Source organism: Pithys albifrons, chromosome 5 (genome assembly GCF_047495875.1).
Source record: "Pithys albifrons albifrons isolate INPA30051 chromosome 5, PitAlb_v1, whole genome shotgun sequence".
NCBI classification, from domain to species: Eukaryota; Metazoa; Chordata; class Aves; order Passeriformes; family Thamnophilidae; genus Pithys; species Pithys albifrons.
Window position 1 is genome coordinate 37,693,743 of NC_092462.1, and position 24,833 is coordinate 37,718,575.

At 37.4% G+C, this 24,833-nt stretch overlaps 1 protein-coding gene across 2 annotated transcripts in view; it reads left to right on the plus strand.

Moving 5' to 3' along the window:
- Positions 1–24,833, plus strand: part of GALNTL6 (polypeptide N-acetylgalactosaminyltransferase like 6) — a 471,710-nt gene that overhangs the window by 363,971 nt on the left and 82,906 nt on the right. The window contains exons 5-6 of one of the 2 annotated variants that reach the window (XM_071556243.1): positions 16,536–16,721; positions 22,784–22,967. In XM_071556243.1, the coding sequence (XP_071412344.1) occupies positions 16,536–16,721; positions 22,784–22,967 (370 nt within the window). The remainder of the gene's footprint in view (positions 1–16,535; positions 16,722–22,783; positions 22,968–24,833) is intronic. The other variant, XM_071556244.1, reaches the window with a different exon arrangement.

The following is a 24,833-nucleotide window of genomic DNA, read 5'->3' on the forward strand; positions in this document are numbered from 1 at the left end:
CATTGACGAATAGATGAAATACTGCCTTGCTGACTTAGTTGCTTTAAAGGTATTCTGCAGAGTTTTGCCAGAGTAGTTGCTAAAGGAAACACACAATAAGGTTATTGCAACAAGATACTAGGAGAAGTTTCAAGAAATGTTCAAAGGAAACTGAACTATTTTCTCATATTCAGTGAGATCTTTCCAAAGCATGATGTAAGTGTGCTGCTATATATACAATTTCGTAATGGTAAACAAAAGACCACACATTGGTATCCAAGAATTAAAATATACTTCAATTGCCTAATCAAGATATCACAGTCACTTAATTTAGTGCAATTGAAATTGTATTTACAGTTCTGCAAATTATCTAATTATTCCTTGTTCTTATTAATGATGCAACTGAAATAGTTCTAAGGCATCCTATTATCTACTGTTTTCTCTGGTGTTATGTTCACCCTCCCTATTTCTTGCTCTGTTGAGTTCTTTGCCAGCAGGAGTGTGAAGTAGAGAGGGTGAGGATTTCTTCCTCCAGGGGTTGATAATTTAGGGTTTTTTAGTCCTTCTCTGTAGATGCTATGATTTTGTTTTAGGGGGAGAACCATGCAACTACACAAAGCTAAACAAGATGCAACAGAAAAAGATCAGATATAATGTAAGTAAAGCTTAGAAACACAGAATGAGCAGCTGCCAATCTCCCACCAGTAATTGTGGTATTATAGCTAAGGAAAGCTAGACAATATCATCAGCCCTTATAGCAAGTTGCAGGTATGGTTTATGTTTCTTATGTATTTTTACAAATACAGCAAATCAAGATAGAGTAAGTTTAAGACACGGGACAAGTCCCAATGTCCTGATGCATTTAATTTATTTTTTTTTATAAAGGCTGAGGCCTATTCCTAGGGCTTAGCCATTCCAAGGTGAGTGGTCCACAGAGCTACAATATAAATGAGCCTTGAAACTGAAATTTGCACTTCTGCAAAGCTCTTACTTTACAAAGTTGTCTCATATTCTTAATAAATGGAGCAGATCACCTTCATACTGAGGCAAATTTCCTATTACGGGAGTTTCTTATCCTAAAGAGAATTTTTTCTCTGCAAAGTGAAATGTGTGTCAGTGAAAGAAACCAGGTAACATGCTATATCCTTCTGAATATCTCCAGCTGTTCATTTGGAAATTGGATTCATTTGTCTGTGAGCTTTAAGTATTTTCTTTTAGAATATGTATTGCTAAAATGCAGTTTGCCCTTTACAGCAGAACTAAAATCCCGACATTTTCTACAGCAGAATGATAGCCTGGTATGAATAGAAGTCAAATCAGTATCAGAATATTGTATTTATTTTCACTTTACCTTTTACTTATGTACTCTCTGCTGCTTTGAGTTTTATAGTTTTCCTGTATTCAGCTTTTCCCACTGTAACTTTTATCAACTCCCCTGTTATTTTTCTGATGCTCTTACTTTCTTTCAGCTGCTTCCAAGAAAATATGAACATAGACACATGTCTCAGGAAAAAAATTTAGAGCTCCAGCTCTCAGGTAGCATTGAAATTAAGGCAAACATGTGCTTGATGTATAAGTGCTGTCACAGTTTACTTTCCAGAGTGTGATAAGCATGTGTCACTCTAGCTGATAAGTAAATCTAGGAATGTCTTAGCTAATCAGAGTATTTGAGACAATTTTTTCCCCAGGGTTTCATTCCTTTCTAAACAATTCTCTAAATGGGAACAGTTACAAAACTGGTACGTGGGTCATTCTGTTTGGTTCTTACCTGTTTCACTTGAGCCTAAGATGTGCACTTACCAGAAGTGGAAAAGAACTGAACCAGGGAAGCAAACCAGGGAGTAAGTTATAAAAAATTAAACAAACATTTGAAAAAAAAAAAAGGAAAAAAAGAAAGGTGGTTACAACATTTCTATGGAAAAAAAACTACCAACTCTACAGGTCAAACTACAGCTAAAATGCAAAATACTTGTATTTTTCCCAGGTAGTCTTTGCTTGAGCATCCATGGGGATGAGTAAGTTGATTATTGGAAAGGTACAGCTGCTTATGTGATTCTGAATAATTGGAAGAGGTTGTTTGTAATACCGGTATATGTCTTGATTTGTATCTTGGACAATGCAAAGTTTTTGCAGGGAGAACATTTTCTGCCTTGATTTACTTTTGCATTGCACTTCACATGCTTACCATACTAGATCTTCACATGGCTGGTTTTTGGCTTAGAGTGCAGAGGACACACAGATTAAAAAAAAATAAATGTTTGTAGCAGATGACAGTAACTTTCCCACTCCTTTTGTTACACCTTTTCATAAAAAAGATTTACTCTGCTAAAGGTGGGAAAGCTCACACCAGCACAAAACTGGGAGAAAGTGTAAGTGAAATACACTGTGTGAACCACAACACTTCCAGTTCAGTGAAAAGATGATGGTATGGGGAAGATTCATATAGTTTTGGTCATGACCAGTGGGACTTCAGAGGTCAGCCAAGATATTGAAAGTCCACTAAATACTCAATAAGAAGTGTTTTAAAATGAAAATGACACCATTTTTTGTTTTTCTATTAACATATTTTTATAGTTTTATTATAGATTTACATGGTTATTTTTCATATATTAAGGAATTATCAAGGAAATATGAAATAAAATGCTATGCCCTCTATTGAATCTATAATTTGTAGTTTTAACAGTAGTAAAGGCATGAAAAGGTGTTCAGAATTACAACATTTTGTCTGTCTTTAAAGATCAGTAAAATCCTGCAAAGCAGATATGTCCATTCTGACTTTGAAAGAACTTTAAACTTTTTAAGAGCAATAAGACATGTTCATGACAGTGATTTTTTTTTCACTTGATACCAGCTAATCCATTTATGCTTTACTTATGAGACTTGAAAAGATCCCTAGGATAATACTGTGTTTATAAAGTAAAGGCCAGATGTAACAAATTCTTGTGTTTGGATCTGAATTCACATGGCTGTCCATATGAAAATGGAACAAGCCTGAAGCTCACTTTTCCACAGGAATTTAGAACAGTCCATGCCATCCTTATTCCTTGTATCCAGAGATGACCATGTTACCATTAATTTTGTCAGCATGTAAATTAAAAAAATACTAAGTTATATCCTATGTCACATCCTTTGTCTTCTGACATTGTAAGATAGAGAGCAGTTTGGGTCATGGAAAGTGATGGAAGAGTATTCAAAATAAGTTATATAGAAATGTATGGGCATAGTCTAAGCCTAATTGCATTGTCATCATATGAAAACTGCTAGGAGCTTTGATCTGGTTGTTAATATTCAATATAATATTTATTTATTTAATTATTTAAACTTTAGATCTTAGCTGTTTATTTAATATTCAGTATGTCATTCTATTTCTTATCCATAAAGAGGATGTGAAGAGCATTAGTGATATTGCGGAACAATTGTGACAACTGAGAGACAGGAAAAGGCAGATTGATTCAATGTTTAAAACAAAAGGACAAAAACATAAGGAAAAGAAAGGACTCTCTATGTCTCCTCTTCCAAAGCTTGATTTATGTAGCAGCTCATTTGTTTATTCTTTTTCTTGTTTTAAATAAAAATTGAAAAGTGGATCATCTATCCACGAAAAAACACGGTGTTACTCTTTGATTAATAGTTCATATTGATGTTAGGAGATGCCTAATTATCCATCAGAGTTTGCCTCATTACATAGAGGAACATCATCATAGCAGATTAGTCTATGAACAGAGAATCCTTTTTGATAATTAATTCTCATGCTTTAAAGTGTGTAGCCCAAGCAGCAGTCTAGTTCTTCCACTGTAAGATTTCTATATACATAATTTTGGAAGCAAACTGTTTGTTGCAAATATTGATGGGGGGTAAAAAGATGCCTGACCTAATCTGAAAGACTTGACTTAAACTGATTTCTTTTCTTTGCCAGTAGGTTGTCAGAGAATTCCCATGGACTGCAGCTTTCTGAAAACCTCTTATTAACTCCATCTTCTTTCACCATACTCCTTGACATAGCAGGGAGTGCAAAGGTTATGTTTTAACAACACAGCTAACTTTTGTAATTAAATGGGTGAAACAGCTAGAACTACAGTTCTAGCTTAGTAAAAGCAGAAACTTTTTAGTATCAAAGTATCAGAAGAAGGGTTGTAGTTCCACTCTAGACAAAATTGAAAAGAGAAAAACTCTCCAAATAACAGCTAAGAAAAGAAAATATTTGGATGATGGAGTGCAGCAATTGAGAGAAGGAACTGAATACTTGATTCAAGAATAAATGTTCTTGAAGCTTATAAAGGCCTGCATTCCAACTGTAAAAAGTCTAGTAATGCCAGGTGCTTTGTTATAGGAAATAAAATCCAGGAGATACAACAGAAAATCAGAAGTTTATGCCTTCATACTTAGTTCTAACATTTACTCTGCTATAAATTTAAGGCCTCTTTCAGTAGGTTAGAGAAACCTAATTAAGTATCTTCATGTTTCATGATACTTTCGCACTATGCAGAACATAGGTAAATTCAATACTCCATAGGAAAGACTTTATGCCTCAGAACTCTAGTTCTTATGTCAGTGAGAGAGGGCATTTTTAAAAACAAAAATGTTGATACGGAAGTTGGAAGGCAAGAGCAATCTCTTGATATAATACCAAATTTCAAGGAGAAATATCAATTTCAAGAGAGCCTATGCTCTCTTTCATATTTTGAAATCTCTGCTTCAAAGATATTTCAAAGACTTCTCTTATTTACAAGAACAAACTCATGCAATAGGAAAAAAACATTGAATTCTTGAAGAACAGGATTAATTGGAAGCTCTGTTTAGGACCTGACTATTTACCTGGGATGGCTACCACATACAATGCAAAACAATTACAGAAGTGTAGCCCTTTCAGTTTGGCAGACAGCTATTCAAAGGTTTTGTCAGTAGATGGCTATATCACAATACCTTGTTGGTAGAGCCTAAGACTTGCAATGAGTTAGAATGTCAGTGGAATTAGTCTGGCAGAATTTGATGCCATGTAAAAAGTAATTACATGAGTTCTGTGACTTCTATTTCCTTTGTTCCCAAGGACCTGTGTTACGATCCTCTGCAAATGTAAGGTCAGTGCCACCCTCATAGTGGTATTTTCCAGTTCTTCAATACAATCTGTTCTCGGCATCTGAGAGGTTAAAAGGAGTGGAATCAAAGAAAAACTATATTCTGAAGACAACACCTATCGCAAAAGTCAGTGATATATTTTAAAGGAAGAATTAAAAGTATGTCAAAGATAGTTTCAGGCAAAACAGAGAAAATGTCAGTCTAAAGACAGGTCTCAAAATCTGCAAGGCTTTTTGCAGTGTTACAAAATGTCATATGACGGGTCATCATTTACAACTTTTAACAATCAATATTGTCAGGATGCAAAATTGTGACTCTGCAAGCAAGGGGATAGTGTTGGAGAGTAATGTATTGATCTTAAGGAAAGTTACACTTTCCTGGATTCACTTAAAAATAGCGTTCTTCTAATTGGCCTTGCAACCTGGAAGGAACCTTACAATATGCTTCCTTGGGAATAAGTTACTGTATAAATAGCTGTGTGATAAACAGACCTCTTAGAAAGAATCAAATTTTTATGCAGCAAGGTCACTCTTTTGACAGATCTAATTGTGTCCAGAGAATGATCTGTAAAGACAGCTGTACATTTCTTTGTTATCTTACTGTATGCTTATCATAGTTTCCCTGATAACTAATGCAGTTGCCCAGATTCATGTTCAAACTGTAGCCACAGTTACATTCATGGAATTAATGGTTTAAGAAAGTACCAAAGCAAGTGCATCTATCGACATGTTGTGAATGAGAGTGGGGCTTTAGACAAAGTTTATTAGAGAAGCCCTTTGGTTGAGTCACAAGATGCAGAAAGGACCCCCATGCTTTCTAAACTCCTACTCAGAGAGGAGCCTGGATCCAGTCTTAGGCCCAGACTTTGTCGATGGTTTTAAATACAACTTTGTCCTGCAGAGTTAGAGATGGCAAACCAGATACGTTTACATGAAATGAATTATTTATTATGACAAATGATTAGACAAAGGAACTTACCCAGGATTATTTACTACACAACAAAAAGCTAAAACTACTAGTAGTGTACTAAATCAAAGCAATTATATTAAAGCTAGCTAAAAGCAACAATCATTAGAGATCAGTGTAACTCACCATATCAATGCTTGTGGACAGATTTCTTTCTCTTAAACTCAAAGAGTGTCTTTGAAGGGGCATCCCCACTTCAAGGGAGAATTTCCACACACTTCAAGAAAAGTATGTTAGAAGACTCTGATCCTATGACAGTGGACTGAACTTGTATAGTGTAAAGTGATTGACTGTCAGTCACATATCTCCAGGTCAGCTTAGCAGTTTATCTGCCAAATCTTTGCCTCACTATCAGGGTGATGATTTGGGGTTGATGAACCAAAGTGATTTTAGCATAATTCAATACCAAAAGCAGTATGTGGCCCTCTTCCAGCCCACCACTGACAGATTTGCAAATAGGGCTTTGTCCTGTTGAGTTGCTTGACCACATTCCAGGATGAAGAGCCCTGCTACACCACAGTAAAGTCTGTTGTAAAAAGATTGTCCATTAAAAAAGCTTTTGCAACATCTTCTACCTTCCTTCTCATCACCCGAGCAGCACAGTATGTACCTGAGCACCATCATGGGGGCCAGGTGAGACTCAGGACTATCAAGAAACAAATTCTTCCCAGTTTGGTTGAACTTATTCCATAAGCTACTGTTGTGATAAAGCTATTCCAGGAAGCAAAATGTTCTGCAAAGTGCCATTCAGAGTTGTATGGTTTCTTTTCACTCTTAAGGCCAGTCACTCTACTCTCAGTGCTCTCAACCCATACATTTAGCTAGAGGGTAAGCAGAGAGGAACATAGCTTTTGTTTCCTGTTTGTGTACTAAGAACTCCTTCCTGATTAGTCTGCTGTGTTATTAATTGGTTCAGTTTTTTGATTATTATATTTACCTTGCAGCAAAAATAAGTTCCTGTTAATTAATTTTTACTTCTCTTCTAAGACTGCTTTGCTGTATATTTTAACAAACCTCCTTATCCACCATAAGGTGGTTGTATTTTATAATATGTGTCCTTCCTCTGGTGAACAAAATTATTCGTCCATGGAATATAGATGGCAAACTACTTGGATATAACAAGTGAAACCGAGCTATAAAAATAACTTATTTCCTCACTTTTTTCAAAGCTGATATTGGGGAAGCATTAAAAAATAGGTACGGGCACATATAGGAAGAAGCAGGTCATATTTTTTTTCAGTTCCAAAACCCTTTTCTGAACACAGACAATGAAAGGATGTGAACAGCCTGAGATATATAAAAGATAATTCCTTCAAAGTTAGATATAAAGATAAATCAAAGAAATAGCAATTGTCTTTATTTTAAATATTTTAGTTTAAAACATTTATTTATTTGGGAGAGACTGGGCAAAATGCTGAGGTGGATACCAGCGCTTGGGGTTTTTTTAGTTGGTTTAATTTCGTACATTAACTATAGGATCAATTATTCAGTATGTCTTAGGTTATTTCTGTCTCCATTTTAATGTACAAAATACACTAGACATTGCTTAATACCTGCAAGATTTTAACTGTGATGTGAAAATAAGATTTTGGTCATTTCCTTGCTTTGGAGGTTTTCAAATGATAAATAATGATTAGATATTTAGTCTATGGCTAAAAGGTAGTCCCACCTTTCTCCCAGCTGTAGGAACTCTTTTTCTGAGCTAGACTGACACAAATGAAGGAGTCTGCTATCAACTGCAAAACAGACATGTTACCACACCACAACACCACTGAGAGTATCAGGAACCAACTCTTTTAACTGGCAGTTGGAATATATCCATAAAAAAGAAAAATCTTTCTTTATTCCTTATAAAAATAGGAAAACTTGAGCTATGTCAGCACTACTGACAAACTAGCAAGCCAGCTCTAGCTGCTTATGGGTTGGTCTAACTTACTGTGCTAGATTACTACAACCTACATTGAAGTGTTTCACTCCTTTCCCTGTTGACAAAATCTGGAATGGAAAAGTACGTCAAGGGTTTAATGATGCTTCAGTGGCATCTGTGTAAGCAGTCACCACATCCCATATCGAGATATATATATATATATATATATATATGTAACTTGAATGTATTAAATTATCTCAACACTCATCTTGTTGACAAAGGGTTCCCAGATGCTTCTCTGTTGGCACCAGAAAGATGGAACAACTGTGGTAAGTCACAATTACCTGGACTTGGGGAATTGGAACAAAGATAGCAGGATTTCTGCATGTCTCTATTGACTGGAGCTATAGCCTGAGAAAGTTTCACCAAATTCAACTGGCCCCACAGATTCTGCAGTTTCACTCGCTCCTTTCCTCCTTTCATGACTATGCGAAAACCCATACACAACAAAACAGGTTTGTTCAGAGAAGTTTATCTTAAGTCTGTCATGAAGGAAATCAAGCTAAACTATTATTCATCTGCTCTGTTCAGCATCCTGCTCTTAGTAATGCTGACCTTTTCAGGCTGTGGCAAAAGAATGTGTATTTACTACCCATTTTGAAGATATTTCAACTTTAACAGGCTGTAGTTGAAATTCAACATCAAAATGAAGGTGATATCTGGGAGTTTATAGTCATTGATGTGCAAGCAATGCACATTCAGGATACTCTCCTTAGCCTTGCAGTATATCGTCCAAGGACTTTCCCTTATTATTAATATCAGAAAAGGAACCTACATTTTAGCTTGGCTCATTATTAATATCAGAAAAAAAGACTGCATTTTAAGCTTGCCTCTAGCCAGCTAACTCAAACATGACAGCCCAAACAAGGTTCCAAGTGATTGGCACAAATGTCTCCCTAAACAACACTACTTCCAGATCAACAGTAAGTACATGGCTTTTCTCAAGTGATCTTACTCTTAGGTGTGCAAAACCATTTTGAAAGAATCGGTTATCTAGTGCTAAAATAAGATTGTCTTAGCTAATTGCAAGTAGTTACAGATTTTGCTCTTATTTATCAGTCTGTATCAAACTTACCATATCTAGTAGTTTCCACACTACCTGTCTGCTTTTGGAACTTGCTGTAGTCTGGAACGGCATGGATCAGATTTTAAAGTCTGTTTGCCAGAAAACTTCCCCATCCTTCATCTGGGTTTACTTAGGAATAATTGGCAGAATATCTTACATAAATACAGGGGTCAATGTTAGTTACCAATAGCTTACATGATGAGACAGTGGACCCTCAGCAAATCTGTGGATGATACTAAAATACAGAAAGTGATTTGACACATCAAATAATATAGGAGGCTCTAGGATTGGGCAAAATAAATCTCATTAGGTTCAACAAGGTCTGCTAGGTTCTGCACCTTAGTGAATAACCACATGTACCAATAAAGATGCAAGCTGGCTAGCTGGTGTGCCATAAAGGCCCTGCAAAAGTTACACTGGATACCAAGTAAATAGGAGAAAGTGGTGGCCTTTAATCACCAGGAAGACAGATTGGAGCAGGGTATGTTAGAATGCGTGTAAACAGATAAAATTAAATTATGCTTTTTACAATGTTCATTTTGCATACAGCTGTAATTCTGCATCCAGTTTTGGGCTCTGCAATTCAAGGACAGCTGGAGTCAGCCCAGCTGGGAACTAACAGGACTGTCATGGGCCAAAAGTACGTGACCTTTGAGAAGAAGCTGAGGAACCTGGACTTGTTTAGTCTGGCAAAGCAGCAGCTGAATGGTAATCTAGTAGCTGCCCACAGCAGATTGAATGGCAATTGCACAGATGACAGAAGCAAATTCCTCCTGATACTGGCAGATGGTACACTAAGAGGCAACAACCCCAAAATGCAGCTTGGAAGATTCAGTTTAGAATTTAGGAAAGACATTCATAAGAAGGGTATTGCAGCAGTGGATTAGTTTACTCAGAGCTGTAAGCAGAGGAATTGTCCTTATGGTCTTTAACTTGGCTAGAAAAAGTGGCAGCTGACAGTGCAACCTTTCTATGTTTAACTAGCACTTCCAACCAACCTTGTGCAAGCAAGAAAATTGAAGAGAAACTGGAAGAAAAAAAATCACGAACCCAAATTCATAGGCTCACATTGTACTCTCTCTTCAGACTGATTTGCTTTTATTTAGCATATATATAGGCAGGGAAAGTAAAAAAAAAAAAAGCCAAAGTGTTGGAGAGGGCTGTTTTGTTAATTACAACAGAAACCAAATAACTGAATAACCATAGGCCACTGAGTTTCCTTTCTATATTTTCTGTCAAGCTTAAGTCGATCATCAAAAAATTAAGCTGATTTATTCCAAGATAAAGGTATACTCAAGGCTTCAGGAAAGGAATGGAGGGTATCCTTACTAATTTTAGCTGGGAAGATAATCCCATCTTGCAGAAAGGACATGATAAGTTGATGGAGGTCCTTCTCATTGTGTATTGTTTTTCTGTGCATATTGGGCACAAAGCTCTTTGCTGCTGGTCAGAGAATAAAAAAGATTGAGAAAATTCTTGAGCCTCAAAGAAGCTGGCATCCTGGTTGCTGCATGCCAAAAAAGCCATTTGACTGCTTTCAGAAATAGTCACTTGTATATTGTTTTACTGACCTAAGATCACAACTACTATGGTTTTGGCCATGTTGCTTCCTCCCATATGCTTGTGCTGAGATAACAAAAGAGGCCAGCGTACCTTTTCTACTACTGTTTTTCTTGAACTATTCTTATATGGCTCATGTTGGGAATGGCAGAACATGAAATTACCTCTCAGTCAATTAAGGTTAGAAATAAACAGATTAAGTTCAGATTGTTTATTTGGACATTTAGCAGACTCTGTTACTGCTTTTAATTATTTGATAATTTGCGGATCAATACTATAATAGAAGTTGTTAGGTGTATGTGGCATAAATTTTAGGTGCTACAGAGGTGGAGAGGGGCTGTGTTACAGGCACAGATTTGGGGTGGGCCTGCATGGTTGGCCAGAAGAGGAGCTTAACAAAAGGCTTTCTTTTCTTTGTATTTTCTTTCCTTTTTCATGGTCCATGCTGCACTCAAACAAGTCCTGAAAACCAGCTCTATCTTTCACATGATCTTTTAAGTCTCTCTTAATGCCTTCTCTATAACCCCATAACCTTGGAGGAACATTTCCTGTCACGCAGTGCCTGTTGCCATGTGGTTCTAATGTGATAATGAAATACTCTCTCTATGCATGCCAACAAGACAAGAGAATTGTGGTTCTGCTTTTTACTACTATGCAATTTATTTTTTTTCCTGACAAAGGCAGAACCTTGATTTCTAATTTATTTCTGGGCCCCAGATTAAGTAAATTGATACTCCGCCTGAGTAGATCTTCACTTACTATGACCAGGCAATTGTGTGTGCTATTATTTTAGGAAAACTTCTCCAGACTCAAAATGAAGATGGAAGAAGCCCATGCAGAACAATTACAATGGAGAATTTGTTTACAGGTTGTCATTAGAAGAGACATAATGCTTCCCTTTATCATCACTTGGCAGAGCAGTGACAGCCTGTAAACCTCCTGCCCATGCATTATTCTTTATTTGTCACTGTTTGTGCCAACTCTTGCCCTGGCAGGTGCCTGGCATGTGTCAAACTTACAATTCATGGCTTCATTTGATCAACACTGTAAAGAAAAGTATGATGTATTTTCTTCTGAATTACACATTAGACATTTGCTACCCATATCTGGTGACAGGGACTTTGACTTCTTTATATGCAAAAGGTAACATTTATAGCTCACTGTAGAATTTAAATACTGGCTTCTCTCTCATGCCCAGCTCTGAAAGTGGAATTTATGTAATACTACAGCATATAAATTAAACTATCCTACTTCCTTGTTCTGTTGTCGTGGCAAACCTGTTCAAACTGTTTCCTTTGGTAATAAATGGACAGAGTGTGTTGTCTGCTGGACATTTAAATATCTTTTTATTACAGGTTGCTTTCTAGTTTACTCACCACATTATAATTTTTTTCTAAGAGCTTCTTTAGAATTATAGGTTTGTGCTGACATTGATTCATACATGTTTAGTTGTGCATTTGAGTTTACTTACTTGTAACTGTATGTCTGTAATGTGCAGGGTTTGGGCGTGAGATGCTTCTTCTGGAGACAATAACAGCACCAAGATAATTGGAATCTTTGAGAACATGCAGTTGTACTGTAGGAAATAAAATATAACATGGTCTTCTCTTCTGTAAAGGAAATTTATGGAGTTCTGTGAAAAGGGCCAATTGATTTTAATATATTTGGCAAAAGACAAGATTAAAAAAATCTGTCTATAATCACAAACACTGAGATAATTTGTTAATCAAAGTTATTCCCACACAGAGAATTCTAAAACCTTGTGTAGTCTGTTTTAAGCAACAGTTGAGCTGTGAGATTCCCAGTTATTGTCTTTGTCAGAGCATGTATGTCTTCATGACCCTTGACGCAAATGTGGGCTCTTTTATTAAGTAGTTAGGATTTAAAGCCAGTTGCCAACCCCAGGTCCTTCAGAATTACCATTTTACTTTAAAGAATCAAATATATGAAAAAAACAGTAAGTAAAGCATGAGTGCCTTTAATAAGTGGTTCAACTTACATAAATAGTAGAAAACACTACAGTATTCTTTAAAACTACTACTGTTCTGCTGTTGCTAGCTGTTACTCTGTTTATTTATGCTTTCAGAGATTGGTAAGATTCAAAACAGATAGTGCCACAAGATACAGTAGCAGAAATTATAATATGAGAGCACTTTCATATTGATTTAAGTTTAAAAAATCATTACTTATGGATCCAAAAGTGATTTTTTCTTTCACTTTAAGATGTTTTCATTCTCATAACTATATTGGAGTTGGTCATTAAATACTTTGCAATGTTTTCTTCTCTATTTGTAGTTACTGAGGGTTTTTTCCAAAATAAATTCCCAAACCACTTTCATTGCCATATCTCTAAACTAAAGATACAGTAGGTATTGTTACAGGCATCTATTTGCCTATTTTGACTTACTGTCAGGATATGACTAACTGTAAGTCTTTATGTATCTCTAGTAATCTGTATATGTTGATTTGTATGTAGACCTGATCTTTTAATGTCACTCATCTAAACTCAGTAAAATTTACCACTTATTTCTTGTTGTTTTCTTCCTGATTACTTCCAGATATATCTAAATGAGAATACATTCAGAATTCTGTGTAAACAAGATGTGCAAATTTTTTTGTATGCTGCTTTTGTGCTACTTCTTCTTTGAGCAATGAGGAGAAAATAATAAAACTATTCAGTCATGGAACTAATTGAGTAGGATGAAAACAATTTTGGCATATGTAATTCTGGCATCAAAAGATATCCTGGATGTTTTAATGCAGTACTTCACAAATCAGGTGACATGCTGTCTGAAATGTGTGAAGAGCTATCTGAGAGAGGGAGGAAGGTGGTGCAGAGCTCTTGTTTGTTCCACAGAATTTCAGATATTATTCTCACCAAAAAGGAGAAATATTTAAAATTTGAGACACCTTTTTCCTGAGCTGGCAAGGAATATGGAGCAATGAAAGAATTGTGTGAACTACCATTTATTTCATGGAGTTCAATTTCCAATACAACTGATGACAATCAAATTATATTATTCAACTCCATCGTTATTTAGCAATTGATATATGAACAGAAAAGAATGTAGCTAATATAAGAGTTTACATCATCTCTCCCTGAAGTGTTTTCCTGAAAAGATAGGCACTCAGCTTTCAGAATTTGCTCACTGTAGGATATGAAAAGAATAAAATTAGGTCATTTACATGCTACTGAATTTTGCTGAATTGATGTGGCCCAAGAAAAGTGATAAAAATCAGAATACATTAAAACAGTGTGTTGGTATTATTTAAACGTCAGTGGTGGCTATATTCAAATTGCCTATTGAAAGGGTCTTACCTTAACCATTGTGATACCTAACTAGTGGATGTCCAATTCAGGTGTGCCTATAGGCAACAGAGAGCCTAGCAACACCACAAACAATTTGGGTTGTCAGAGTAAGGTTCCTGCTTTTCTCCATCAGAGAGTTCAGGTGCTTTCTTGGTAGCTACCTTCACATACAAAGAGGGAAACTGCCCAGAACCAGCTCAAACGGAAGACTAAAGTAATTGTATCTGACACATAGCCAAATTCAGAGCTATCCTCTGATCAGCTGGAGTCTTACCAGTGAACCCATCTCTAAGGGTAGGCAGGTGATGATTGAGTATTTGCACTATAGCCAAGTCACTTGCTTCCACAGTTGGAGAACTGTATTGAGGCTGAGGATCCTGATTCTTGTTATTACTTGTCTGTATAGTGCACAGCAGTGTGACCGTGCTCTTGGTACTGGGTCCCTATGCACTATTCAGTGCAAACTAAAGACTTGTGGGTGGAAGAGGTCAGAGTAGAAGGGTTAGGTCACCTTAGAGAAATACAGAAAATTTCTAGTGTCTGAGGACTAACAGAAGCTATGGTACCTAACATACTAGGTTTGATTTACTTTGGAAATATGTAATAACCTGTCAATTTGGAGCTGTTTCAATTTTTCACGGCTATTAGATGATACGATTTACAAAATAGAAAAAAAATCCAGACTGACAGCCCTAACAGACTTTCTTATATTACCTGCAAGGTCTTTGTATCTTTGGTTTTAAGGTCTATTTCCTTCTTCTGTATTCCTGCACCAAGGGAATAGTCTCAATGGAGTTCATAAAAACAGTTCAGTAAATACACACTTTAAACTGTCTTGCCCGTGGGCACAAAATGATCCAACACTTGAATTAGCCTCAGTTCAGCCACAATACTAAATTGTAGCTGGTACCTAAAATGAGTCAGAGTAGAAAGGTCCTTGTCCGTGATTATGGTTGGTCATAAAAAATTCACCATTCAAGACACAAAACATCTCTTGACATTGTGACTGTTGGGAGATTGTGTTAGGGTTTTTTTATTGAGTATGTAAATAGTGAAATGGGATTGAAAAAGGAATACCTCCCCTCTTCTTATTTCAGAGTTTAAATGTGTATTCTACACTCAACCACAGAGTAGAAAACAAAATTTATCTGAATGTCATTCTCTTTTTCCTTTTCTTTCCTCAATCTTGGCTTTTCTCACTTGATCTAATGCTTCTCCTGGGCAGTACTGTGAGCACAAACCACTCTCCTGACTCAGCATGTCTCCAAAGTGTTGAATTTCTCCTCCCAAAAGCCCCAACCTTTTCTGTAATCCTTGAAGACTGATGTTCCCAGATGCCTCTTCTGTGCCAGCATGCATCAGGATTCCTCAGTACAAAGGAGCATCACATGTAGTACTCTCACACTAAATACACATGAATACACTTCAGTGTTCTACTTCTTTCTAATCTGCAGGTAGATTTGGAAAGTCTTACCTGTTTGTCAGCTGAGAAAGAAAGGAGATGAGAAGGAGCATGTGTCAGGTGCTCTACTTCAGTGGAGCTTAATTTTATTTTCACACAAGGTCCTGTATTGTCTGCACTGTGACTTGTTTGCCCATTGCTTGTAGTCTGTGTGTCAACAGGTACTCCAGTACCCCAGAGTACTGCTAAATGGTAGTCCTTTTGGATATCTTGGAATCTGTAATGATATAATATCTGGATCAAGGCCTGTGCTGTCCATAAAAGTCCAAAGAATTAGTAGCTAACGTAAGAAACAGTCATAACCTGGTGAAGTCATTTCAGTGAGACTTAGCTTGCAAGCCCTAGCATCACTAAATGTGGCTTATCAACAGTTTTAATTATCAGAGACTAAGCTTTTCTTTCCCTTTGTCCCTGACAAATGAAGTTACCATATTTTGCTAAAGTAATGAGTCTGGCAAGCAGAGGTATAATAGCAAAGATCAGGATTTGTGATGTAAGTGCATTTAGGAAGCAGCAAAACTACAGGGTGTTTTTTGTTGTTGGATTTTTTATTATTTTTAGTGTGTGTTTCTAGCCAGAAGAAAAGATTTTCCCAAAGATAGTGTTTTGTGATACAGAGCCAGATTTTGCAGATCAGAGAACATACCAACTACTTTACATTTGCAGCTTACTTTTACTAGGAAGTCAGCTGTGTGCTTTGTGCTTGTATCCAGCTATTAAGATCTTTCTTCATGTCTGTTTCCCTTCCCATTGCAAAAACATTCTGATCATTCTAGTTTTATTTTTTAAAAAATTATTTCCATGCCTAGTTCTTAATAATTAGTTGATATAGGAAACCCATTTGGAAAGGACACTGTTTATAAAACAGCATGCCAGAATGTTTATATGGCCTTGGGCTGCAGGAACCAGAGGACAGATGAATATCCTGCAGTTGTTTTGGCCATTATATCATGGATGGCAGGTTGCCAGTAGCAACTGCAGCAGAGTGTCAGTGTCTTCCTCTGTGTAAAAAAACAGAATATTTGCTCTTTCTGAACCATCTCAGGGAGAATTTGTGTCAGAGTTTGGAGGACTTGAAGTGACAAGAGATAGAAGTAGATAAGCTGCTTGCAGGTTGTATGCCAACCTGTCCTTCTGTTAGCTCCTCCAGGCCAGGCACCACTGACGCTTTTTTTGCCCTTCCTTCTAGAACATTTAAAAGAGAAGCTGGAGGAATACATGGTCCGTTTTACCAAAGTGAGGATTGTACGTACCAAGAAACGAGAAGGGCTCATTCGGACCAGACTGCTAGGAGCCTCACTGGCTAGAGGAGAAGTCTTGACATTTCTGGATTCCCATTGCGAAGTCAACGTGAATTGGCTGCCTCCCTTGCTTAGTAAGTGTATGAGTGTTCATCAGACATTAAAATTAGAACATCCAGCAAGCAATCAGAGTTATGCCCGACAATAAGCAGGACATACACTGTATCAAACTTTTTGGAGTTTTGCTGCAGTGTCTCAAGTGTCAGTATGAGAGACAACTATGAGAAATGTAAGAAGCTCCATTTTGTTTCTTGTGGCTAAAGAATTAGTAAAATTTTGAAGTATCACTTTGACCCATTATAGTTACAATTTATTTTATTATTAATGCTACTCAATGCACTACTAAATCTAGTATTTTGCTATGTCCTTATTATACACCAGAAAAGTCTTCTTATGCAGGTATTGTACTCCTTCCCAGTCTTCCACATTTCATTAAAATAATATTTGCTGTAAATGTATCTATGGCCTCAGTGTTAAAGCCAATAGCAACTGCATTCACCACAGGAAGCTCAGAAAGAGTCATTTGCTATTGACTGCTTTGCTGAATCCCAACTGCAGCCAGCAAAGCTCCATTAGTCAAAGAAATGGAAAGAATCAATTGTAGTCTAGGATTTCACTTCAGGAAAAAATCTCGCCTTTTCTACACACCTGACTACATGCAAAGTATATATGCTTTGTAAAGTGAGTGCTTTTTTGCTACCATAAGAAAAATTCTGAGTTTCCTATTAAAGAAATTTGTATTAATTAAAACAGTCTGTTTTAAGTACACAGCAGGTTATGGTTTCACCAATTAAGTTATTGTTTCTTGAATTTTGTTGTTAGGATTCTTGGGCCACACAATGAGTTGATAAAGCATTTGCAGGCAAGATGTCTTGTCCTGCTAATAAACTATCACTAGAGACCAAAAAAAAAAAAAACCCCAACTAGTAACTAGTTTCCTTTCAGATCAGTAACAAGATAATGCACAAAATTCCAAATTTTTATACTTTCTAGCTTCCTTTTCAAATTACGCATACAGTCTTTTCCCTTGTTACTCCTTTACCCTTTGTCACAACATCTACATTTTTAAAAATAACCTCCATGTCTTCATGTGAAGCACAAATAGCATAAAGGAGCAGAGGGAAATAGACATTTCAACAAGTCTTCTACAAGCAACTCCAATAAGTAGCTGTTAAACCCTCCAGAGTACTCTACATATACAGCCACCTTTCCTTAGTTTTCTGATTTTGCCCCACTGCACATAATGCATTGCCACAAATTTAAAAAATCTCAAGAAGTTTCTCACTCTAGTCCTCTGAAGTCTTTTGCTAAGCTACACCAGGAACTTTTCTGTTTTGTAAACTTAAACATGAGAAAATTGCAAGTTGCAAAACCAGTTCGTATTCTTGCTTTCTTGTCTGAACTGAGTCATAGACTGATTAAAATCGTAATGACCTGCAAGATCATGAAGTTCAACCTTTGACCTAATACTACCATGTCCACTAAACAATATTGTGAGGTGCTCAAACCAAGACACACATCCACTCATTTTTTTAACACTTAGAGGGATGGTGAGCCCACCGCTTCCCTGAGTGGCCTGTTTTGATGCTTAACCACTTGCCCAGTGAAGAAATTTTTCCTAATATCCAACCTGGACCTTCTCTGGTGCAGCTTGAAGCTATTTCCCCTTGTCCTATCACTAGTTGCCTGGAAGAAGAGACCAACCCCAACCTCACCACAACCTTATTTCAGGGAGTTGTAGAGGGCAGTAAGGTCTCCACTAAGTCTCCTTTTCTGCAGACTGAACAACTGTAGTACTTGCAGCCACTTCTCATAACGCTTGTGCTCCAGATCCTCCACCAGCTCCATTGCCCTTCCGTGGACAAACTCCAGAAGTTCAGTGTCTTTCCTGTAGTGAGGGGCCCAAAACTGACCGCAGCACTTGAGATGCAGCCACATCAGTGACCAGTGAAGTGCAGTGATTGCTGCCCTGGTCCTTCTGACCACACTATTTGTGGATACAGGCCAGTATGCCATTGGCCTTCTTGGCCACCTGAGTGTTGCTGGCTCATTTTCAGCCTGCAGTCAACCACCACCCTCAGAGCCTTTTCTGCCAGGCAGTTTTCCAGACACTCTTCTCCAAGCCTGTAGCACTCCATGGAGTAGTGACCCATAGAGAGCCAACCAGCTAGAGGATCTAGAAATTAATCCCGAGGAATGCTGAAGCCCAGAATCAATTTGCTTTATTCTGAAAGAAAAAGTAGAGCATTACATGAAGAAGGACAAATAGAGAATGAACACACATTTAGTATATTTAAGGATGCCCTGTTTTCTTAAAGGGCTTAGAGAATTTCTTAGAAACATTAGATGGTAAGTATTTACTATACTGAAATCAGATGACATCTGGCTGCTAATAATAGTAAAGTTAATGTATATTTTCAAGTGTTTATCTAAAGATCTATCTTGTGATTCATTCAGCACCGCATGTGACTGAGTGACATTTAGGGAAACTACAACAGAGAATATGTTGGGTGTCTATTGCTTCGAAGCTCACCTGTTTTAGCTCTGATTGTATCTGCCATCTGTAGTGAAAAATCCTCAACAAAAACACAGTTCAGCTCTGCTCTGGACTGACAGTCTTTGTTGAGAGGGGCAATGGTTTCCACTGTTCCAACCCATGTTTTTTTTCAAAACAAGACCTTGAAAGTTAGAGGACAGGGAGGTGATGTGGAATCACTTAAAGACAGTTCTCACAGTTATTTAGTTATCTTATGTATTGCAGAATAGACTGTCAGCCATTAGACCAAAGGAAAAATGAGTTATTTCAGTACTTATAGGGCATTTAAATGGCTTTGTGGAGCTTAGCCACAGTTGCTTTTAGTTACATGCCTTTGGTTTTTTACTTTTATTTTCTTAAAAAGTGATGTAAAATGGCTTTATTTTCTTTAAGCTTTATTTAGTTAATTTATTTAGCTTTAAAGGGCTGTTAAACTTAGATACCAGGTAGTTTTGACTGATGTTTACTGAGTAGACAGCTGTAGTGATGTAAAAAGGTTGGCAAAACAGCTGTTTTGTTGTCATTTCTCAGCAGAAGGAAAGATGTGACTTGGGTTCTAGCTGTTGTAGTTGGCAGTTTAGTGCAGTGTGAAGTCACAGTTATTGCAGGTAAGAAATTGAATGGCAAACCAGCTGCAATGTGCAGGCACATATTTCCTTCTTTCCTTCTGCTGATGTTGCTGCAAGGGCAGTAAGAGGAGAGAGGACAAGAGATCAGTAGTGCCATAGGCTACCAGAATTAGGTTTGTTAAAAAGTATGTTTTTGTGACCAAGAATTTAAAATGTATCATGATTAGATTATGCTTAGCAAGTTGTCAAAACAGCTGCTCTCTATAGCTGTCCATCTCTACAACATATATGGCTTGACAGTGGGATATCTGAAGATACAAGAGATCTCAGATGGTATCTCAGATGACAAGAGATAATTTGCTGAGGCACTGCAATGTTGTCACTATCTGTAATCATGTATTGGAATAGGACAATAAGAGTATTTGCATTGAAAAATTGCAAAAGTAAGGGTGCTTGCAATTTGGCATTGTTACTTTATCCAGGCCAATTTGAAACAAGAACTTGAAATTAAAGAGTTGTATCCTTCTCATAAAAGTAAAACCTACTGAGGTAGTGACACATTCTGTTTGTGTATGCACACTCTGCTTGATACTAAAAGTGCAGAATTCAAGTATGTATGTATATATTGCTTAAAATTCCTAGGGAGAAAGCTCTGAGCAATGCTTCCTCTTGTTCACAGATATTCCCTCAAATCTGCAACATTTTTGCATGTACAGTGATGCTTATCTATCTGTTCTTCCCTTTAACTGCAGCATATATGCCCTGAATTAATGCATGGATATTTTCAGACAGTAGAAATTTGTGAGAGGATGATGAGTAAAGACAATAGAAAAGAAATTGTAAAGTGTTTCAGCTGTGGCTTTCAATGTCTCCCATTAGGAGCAGGTGGGGTAAAGAGCAGTGGCTGGCTAAGGCAGCAGCATATTTATATCTCTAAAGTTATGGTACGAGCATACTTGTGAAATGTAAGCTAGCCCTACATCTTTTTTCTGTTTCCTAAATTTGTATTGGGCCTAAATTGAAGCCTAAGTAGCATGTACACAAAATTCAATATTTTAGGCATACAAAAGAAACATTGAACCTGCAAGTTTGGTTGCTCTGCCACTTGGTGTCCACAACTACAAACACCTTGGTTTCATCAAAAGTCAAGATCTTCCTGTGGTTCCTCATCTTTAAAACATTTTGGGGTCTGAGAAGTAAGTCCTGCAGAAACACAAAAAAACAGACAGGTAAGCATCATCATACTTGCAAAATTCTTGAGAATTACAGAAATGAAGACTGGTATTGAATTCAAGCATTGCTCAGATAAGTTTCTCCCTGACTTTCTCTGCATGTGACTTGGAGATTTCAAATCCCTCAGTGTATTTTAAAGACAGCAGCTTTTAAAGATGAAGAGAAGGATACTAAAGCATTATGAGTCTACCTTTGACCTGCTCCAGCCAAATCAATCCCACTTACTTTCTCTCCTCCAATCAATTTAGAAGCGGGGGAGAAGAGACAGGCTGTTATAAGTCCTATAACTATTAGCAGGACCATCACAGGAAAGAGATTATGTAAAAGTGACTTTATATAATGATCGCAGATAACACTACACAGTATACTGGTGAATGTAATTATATTTGGCAATAGCAACAGTAATGCAGCCATTATCTCTGCAATGAGTTTCCTAGAATTTTGTGAGAGCCTGTGCTTTAAATTTATTTCACTATTAAAGGGTAAGGTTGTAAAAACCTGCTGAACTTCCAGTCACAGTAATTTCTCACTAGCAGTCAGCATTCATCCCTCATTCGAACAGTCTCTAAACAGCAACTTAGAATAAATATAAAATCTCAGATATTTTGCTAAAATACTCTTTTTTTCTTAATTTCAGTGCCTCAGAAGCATGGAAGCAGAATCTGTGTTATTAATCATCACACCAGTATTATCTGCCTTCCTGTCTAAATGTTCAATCCACACTCAGTCCTCTGATTATTTTTAGGGTATTATCAAGCACTAGTGAAATCTAATCCCTAAAAACAAAACCCATGTTTTCCACATAGGTCCTAAATTGTACTAAATAATGTAAAGGATCCAGGCTGCCATTCCAACAAAAAGCTTTATTATACTTGGAATTTTGAGATTTTAGGGGTTTGGGAGGGTTTTGGGTAGTTTTTCTATTGTCCTGTCATGTCAGTCCTTCCAGATTTTCTCTGTACTACCTCATTTCAAACCATTACTCGTCTGCCTAGTTCTTGCAGTTGGCTTATCTTATTTATTTCTCTTTTCTTTTTTTTTTTTTGAGGAACTCTATAGAATTAAGCAATAGGATTCACCAAAGCAGAATGAAGCCCACCCCGAGCTTATACTCAATAAGGGAATTTGATATAGTCTCCCAGCACTAACTTTAAAAAAAATCCCAAACAAAACAAACAAAACAAAACTAAACTGCTTTCATTAGAAAGTAGGTAAGAATAAGACTGTGGAGCCTTCTTTATATTACAAAGATTGATACCAAAATACTGATGCAAGCTCTGTTTTGCTCTTCATGTTGGAGTTTGCCTTAAATTCGGGGTATTTGATCTCAGAGCTGCTGCACGCTACATCCATAGGAACAGCAGCTGAGTGGTTGCAAGTCCTGAGACTCACATTTAGGAATACAAAACCCTCTTGCAGGAGCTTGCCATACACACTCCCCACAGCTGAAAGGAGTAATTTTACAGTTTGCTTGCTGGCTTGTTTCATAGCTGACAGACTGGGGACAGCTCAGAGTAGCAAAGTGACAGAGATATAGCTGACTGGACTCGTGTGGGTCTCACAGGGACATGCCTCCCTTTAAAGAACTGTAAATACTTCTAATCATTTCCCAACTGCATTAATTCCACTTTAGATAAAAGTTTGATACAGATTTGAAAAATGAAATTATTTGGGGTGGCCATAGGGCATAAAGCAAGCAATCTTCAAACATCAGAAACCTGTGGGATTTGCTTTGCAGTAATATGATAGATGGCTTGACTAGACATGCTGTTTCCTATTTTCTACTTTCATTTTTCAGACCAGATTGCACTTAACCACAAAACCATCGTCTGTCCTATGATCGATGTCATTGACCACAATCACTTTGGCTACGAGGCACAGGCGGGGGATGCCATGCGAGGAGCTTTTGACTGGGAAATGTACTACAAAAGAATACCGATTCCTCCAGAGCTCCAGAGAGCTGATCCCAGCGACCCCTTTGAGTAAGTAATGATAAAGGGGAGAGTGGGAACATGAAGAAGAGCAAGGAGAAAAGGTAACTGTAGCAGAATCCAAGCCCAGGCATTTCCATATAGGCCATTCCCTACTAATGAAAGGTAGTAGAAGCGAACAGTTTCTGTAGAGGTTTATTGAACCTCAAAACTAGGAAAAAGATCAGGGCAACAATTTGCAGAAATCACAAGCTGTGCCTGGAAACACAACCTGGCTCACGCGATTATGCATAAAAGAAACCGGTACATTCTTGTAGTTAAGTATTAGCATTGGACAAGAAGTGAATGCAATTACAGATATTCTGTTTAATCCACAGAAGACTTCCTGAACGGACATTATTTAATGATTTATTTGCTGAAAGTTGGTGCAATATATGCATCAGCAGTTGAGTCCACATTATGCCAGCAGATGCTTTGTTTACAACTGGTAATATTGTTACTGTAAATGTATTGCTGTAACTTAAATACAGAGCTCTCAAACAGTGTCAAGATGATTTGTAAATAGTTTTAGATAAGCCAGCCTCTGATCCCAGTTTTATACATATCAGCTCATTCACAGAAATGATTTTCTACTTTTCACATTTTCTACTTTTTCTTATATTTTCTTTTAATATTCTTGCAAGGATGAGCTAGGATTAACAAGCATCAACAGAGAAAGGACACAGACAGACACAGATCAATGTGAGAAAGTCTCCAGGTCTCTCGCACAGTCTCATCCCAGCAGGGCTAGCAGCAGAGGGGATTTGATGCTATCCTTAGCCCTGGCTGAAACTCCACACTCTAGTTTTGGCAGTTTGAAAACTCAGCGTTTTCTCCTTCACAAAGTAAAACTGGAAAACAATAGCAACAGAAAACTTGTGTCTCTGATCTAGGCTCTGCACTATTTTGAAGTAATAGATCTAATTCATGCAGAAATTGATCCTAATATCCAGGAAATGACTAGCTCTGTATAGGGAGGAGAAGGTAATTGTGACATTCGTGGGCTTGTTTTCATTATTTTGCTTGTTCCTTTTTACTTATGTCCATCCAGGCCCCTCAGTCTTTATCTTGCATTAGCATAAGTGCTGATGAAGCACTTTACATCAGCTGCCAGTGTGATCACTGCCCAACACAGATGGAGGTATTGCAATCACGTAACATTCTGGAGCTGCTAGGGCCTGCTCTGTTCTTCCACAAGTCTTCTTGGTCCTCTGAGCAGTTGTAATTTCTTGGCAAATACTGAAAGTTACCTAGCACATTGTATAATTTGGTTCAGCCTTCGAAGTTTGTGTATAAGTTAAACTTCTGTATTGACATCAGAGATATGGGGTCGCTTAACAGCCATTTCATACGTTTGTAGTTTGTAATGTGCATCTTTCAAATACAAGAGAGGCTGAAGAGGAGGCAATTCTTAGGAAGCTTTCTCAAAAGATGAGGTTTGAGCAGTACAGAATAGATGTGGTGGTTTTGCATACTGTTCCAGTCAACATGGCAGCAGTTGATACTCACCTTGCCCTGCCAGCAATTGTAAGACACAGGCGGATAAACAGATTCACAGGGAACAGTGTATAGGAAAACATAGCCTATAAATCTCTTGTCATCTGAGTAGTTGTTAGGTGGAAAGGCTTCCCAGTTCTTACACAAATCAAGGAGAGTCTTCGCTTGTTTTCACTGTCACAGGATCTGCACCAGAGCAATGCAGGTAGCAAAGCAGCATTGCATGTGAAACCACCATGTCTGTCCCCACACGTGCCAGCAGGACAGAAGGCTGGCTGAGGTAGGATGATATGCTTGCTTAAAAGTACTCTCTGCCTAGAATGGCAAGGGAATAGAACTGGTTTGGATAATCAGTTTGAATTTTGCTTAAGGGAGAAATTA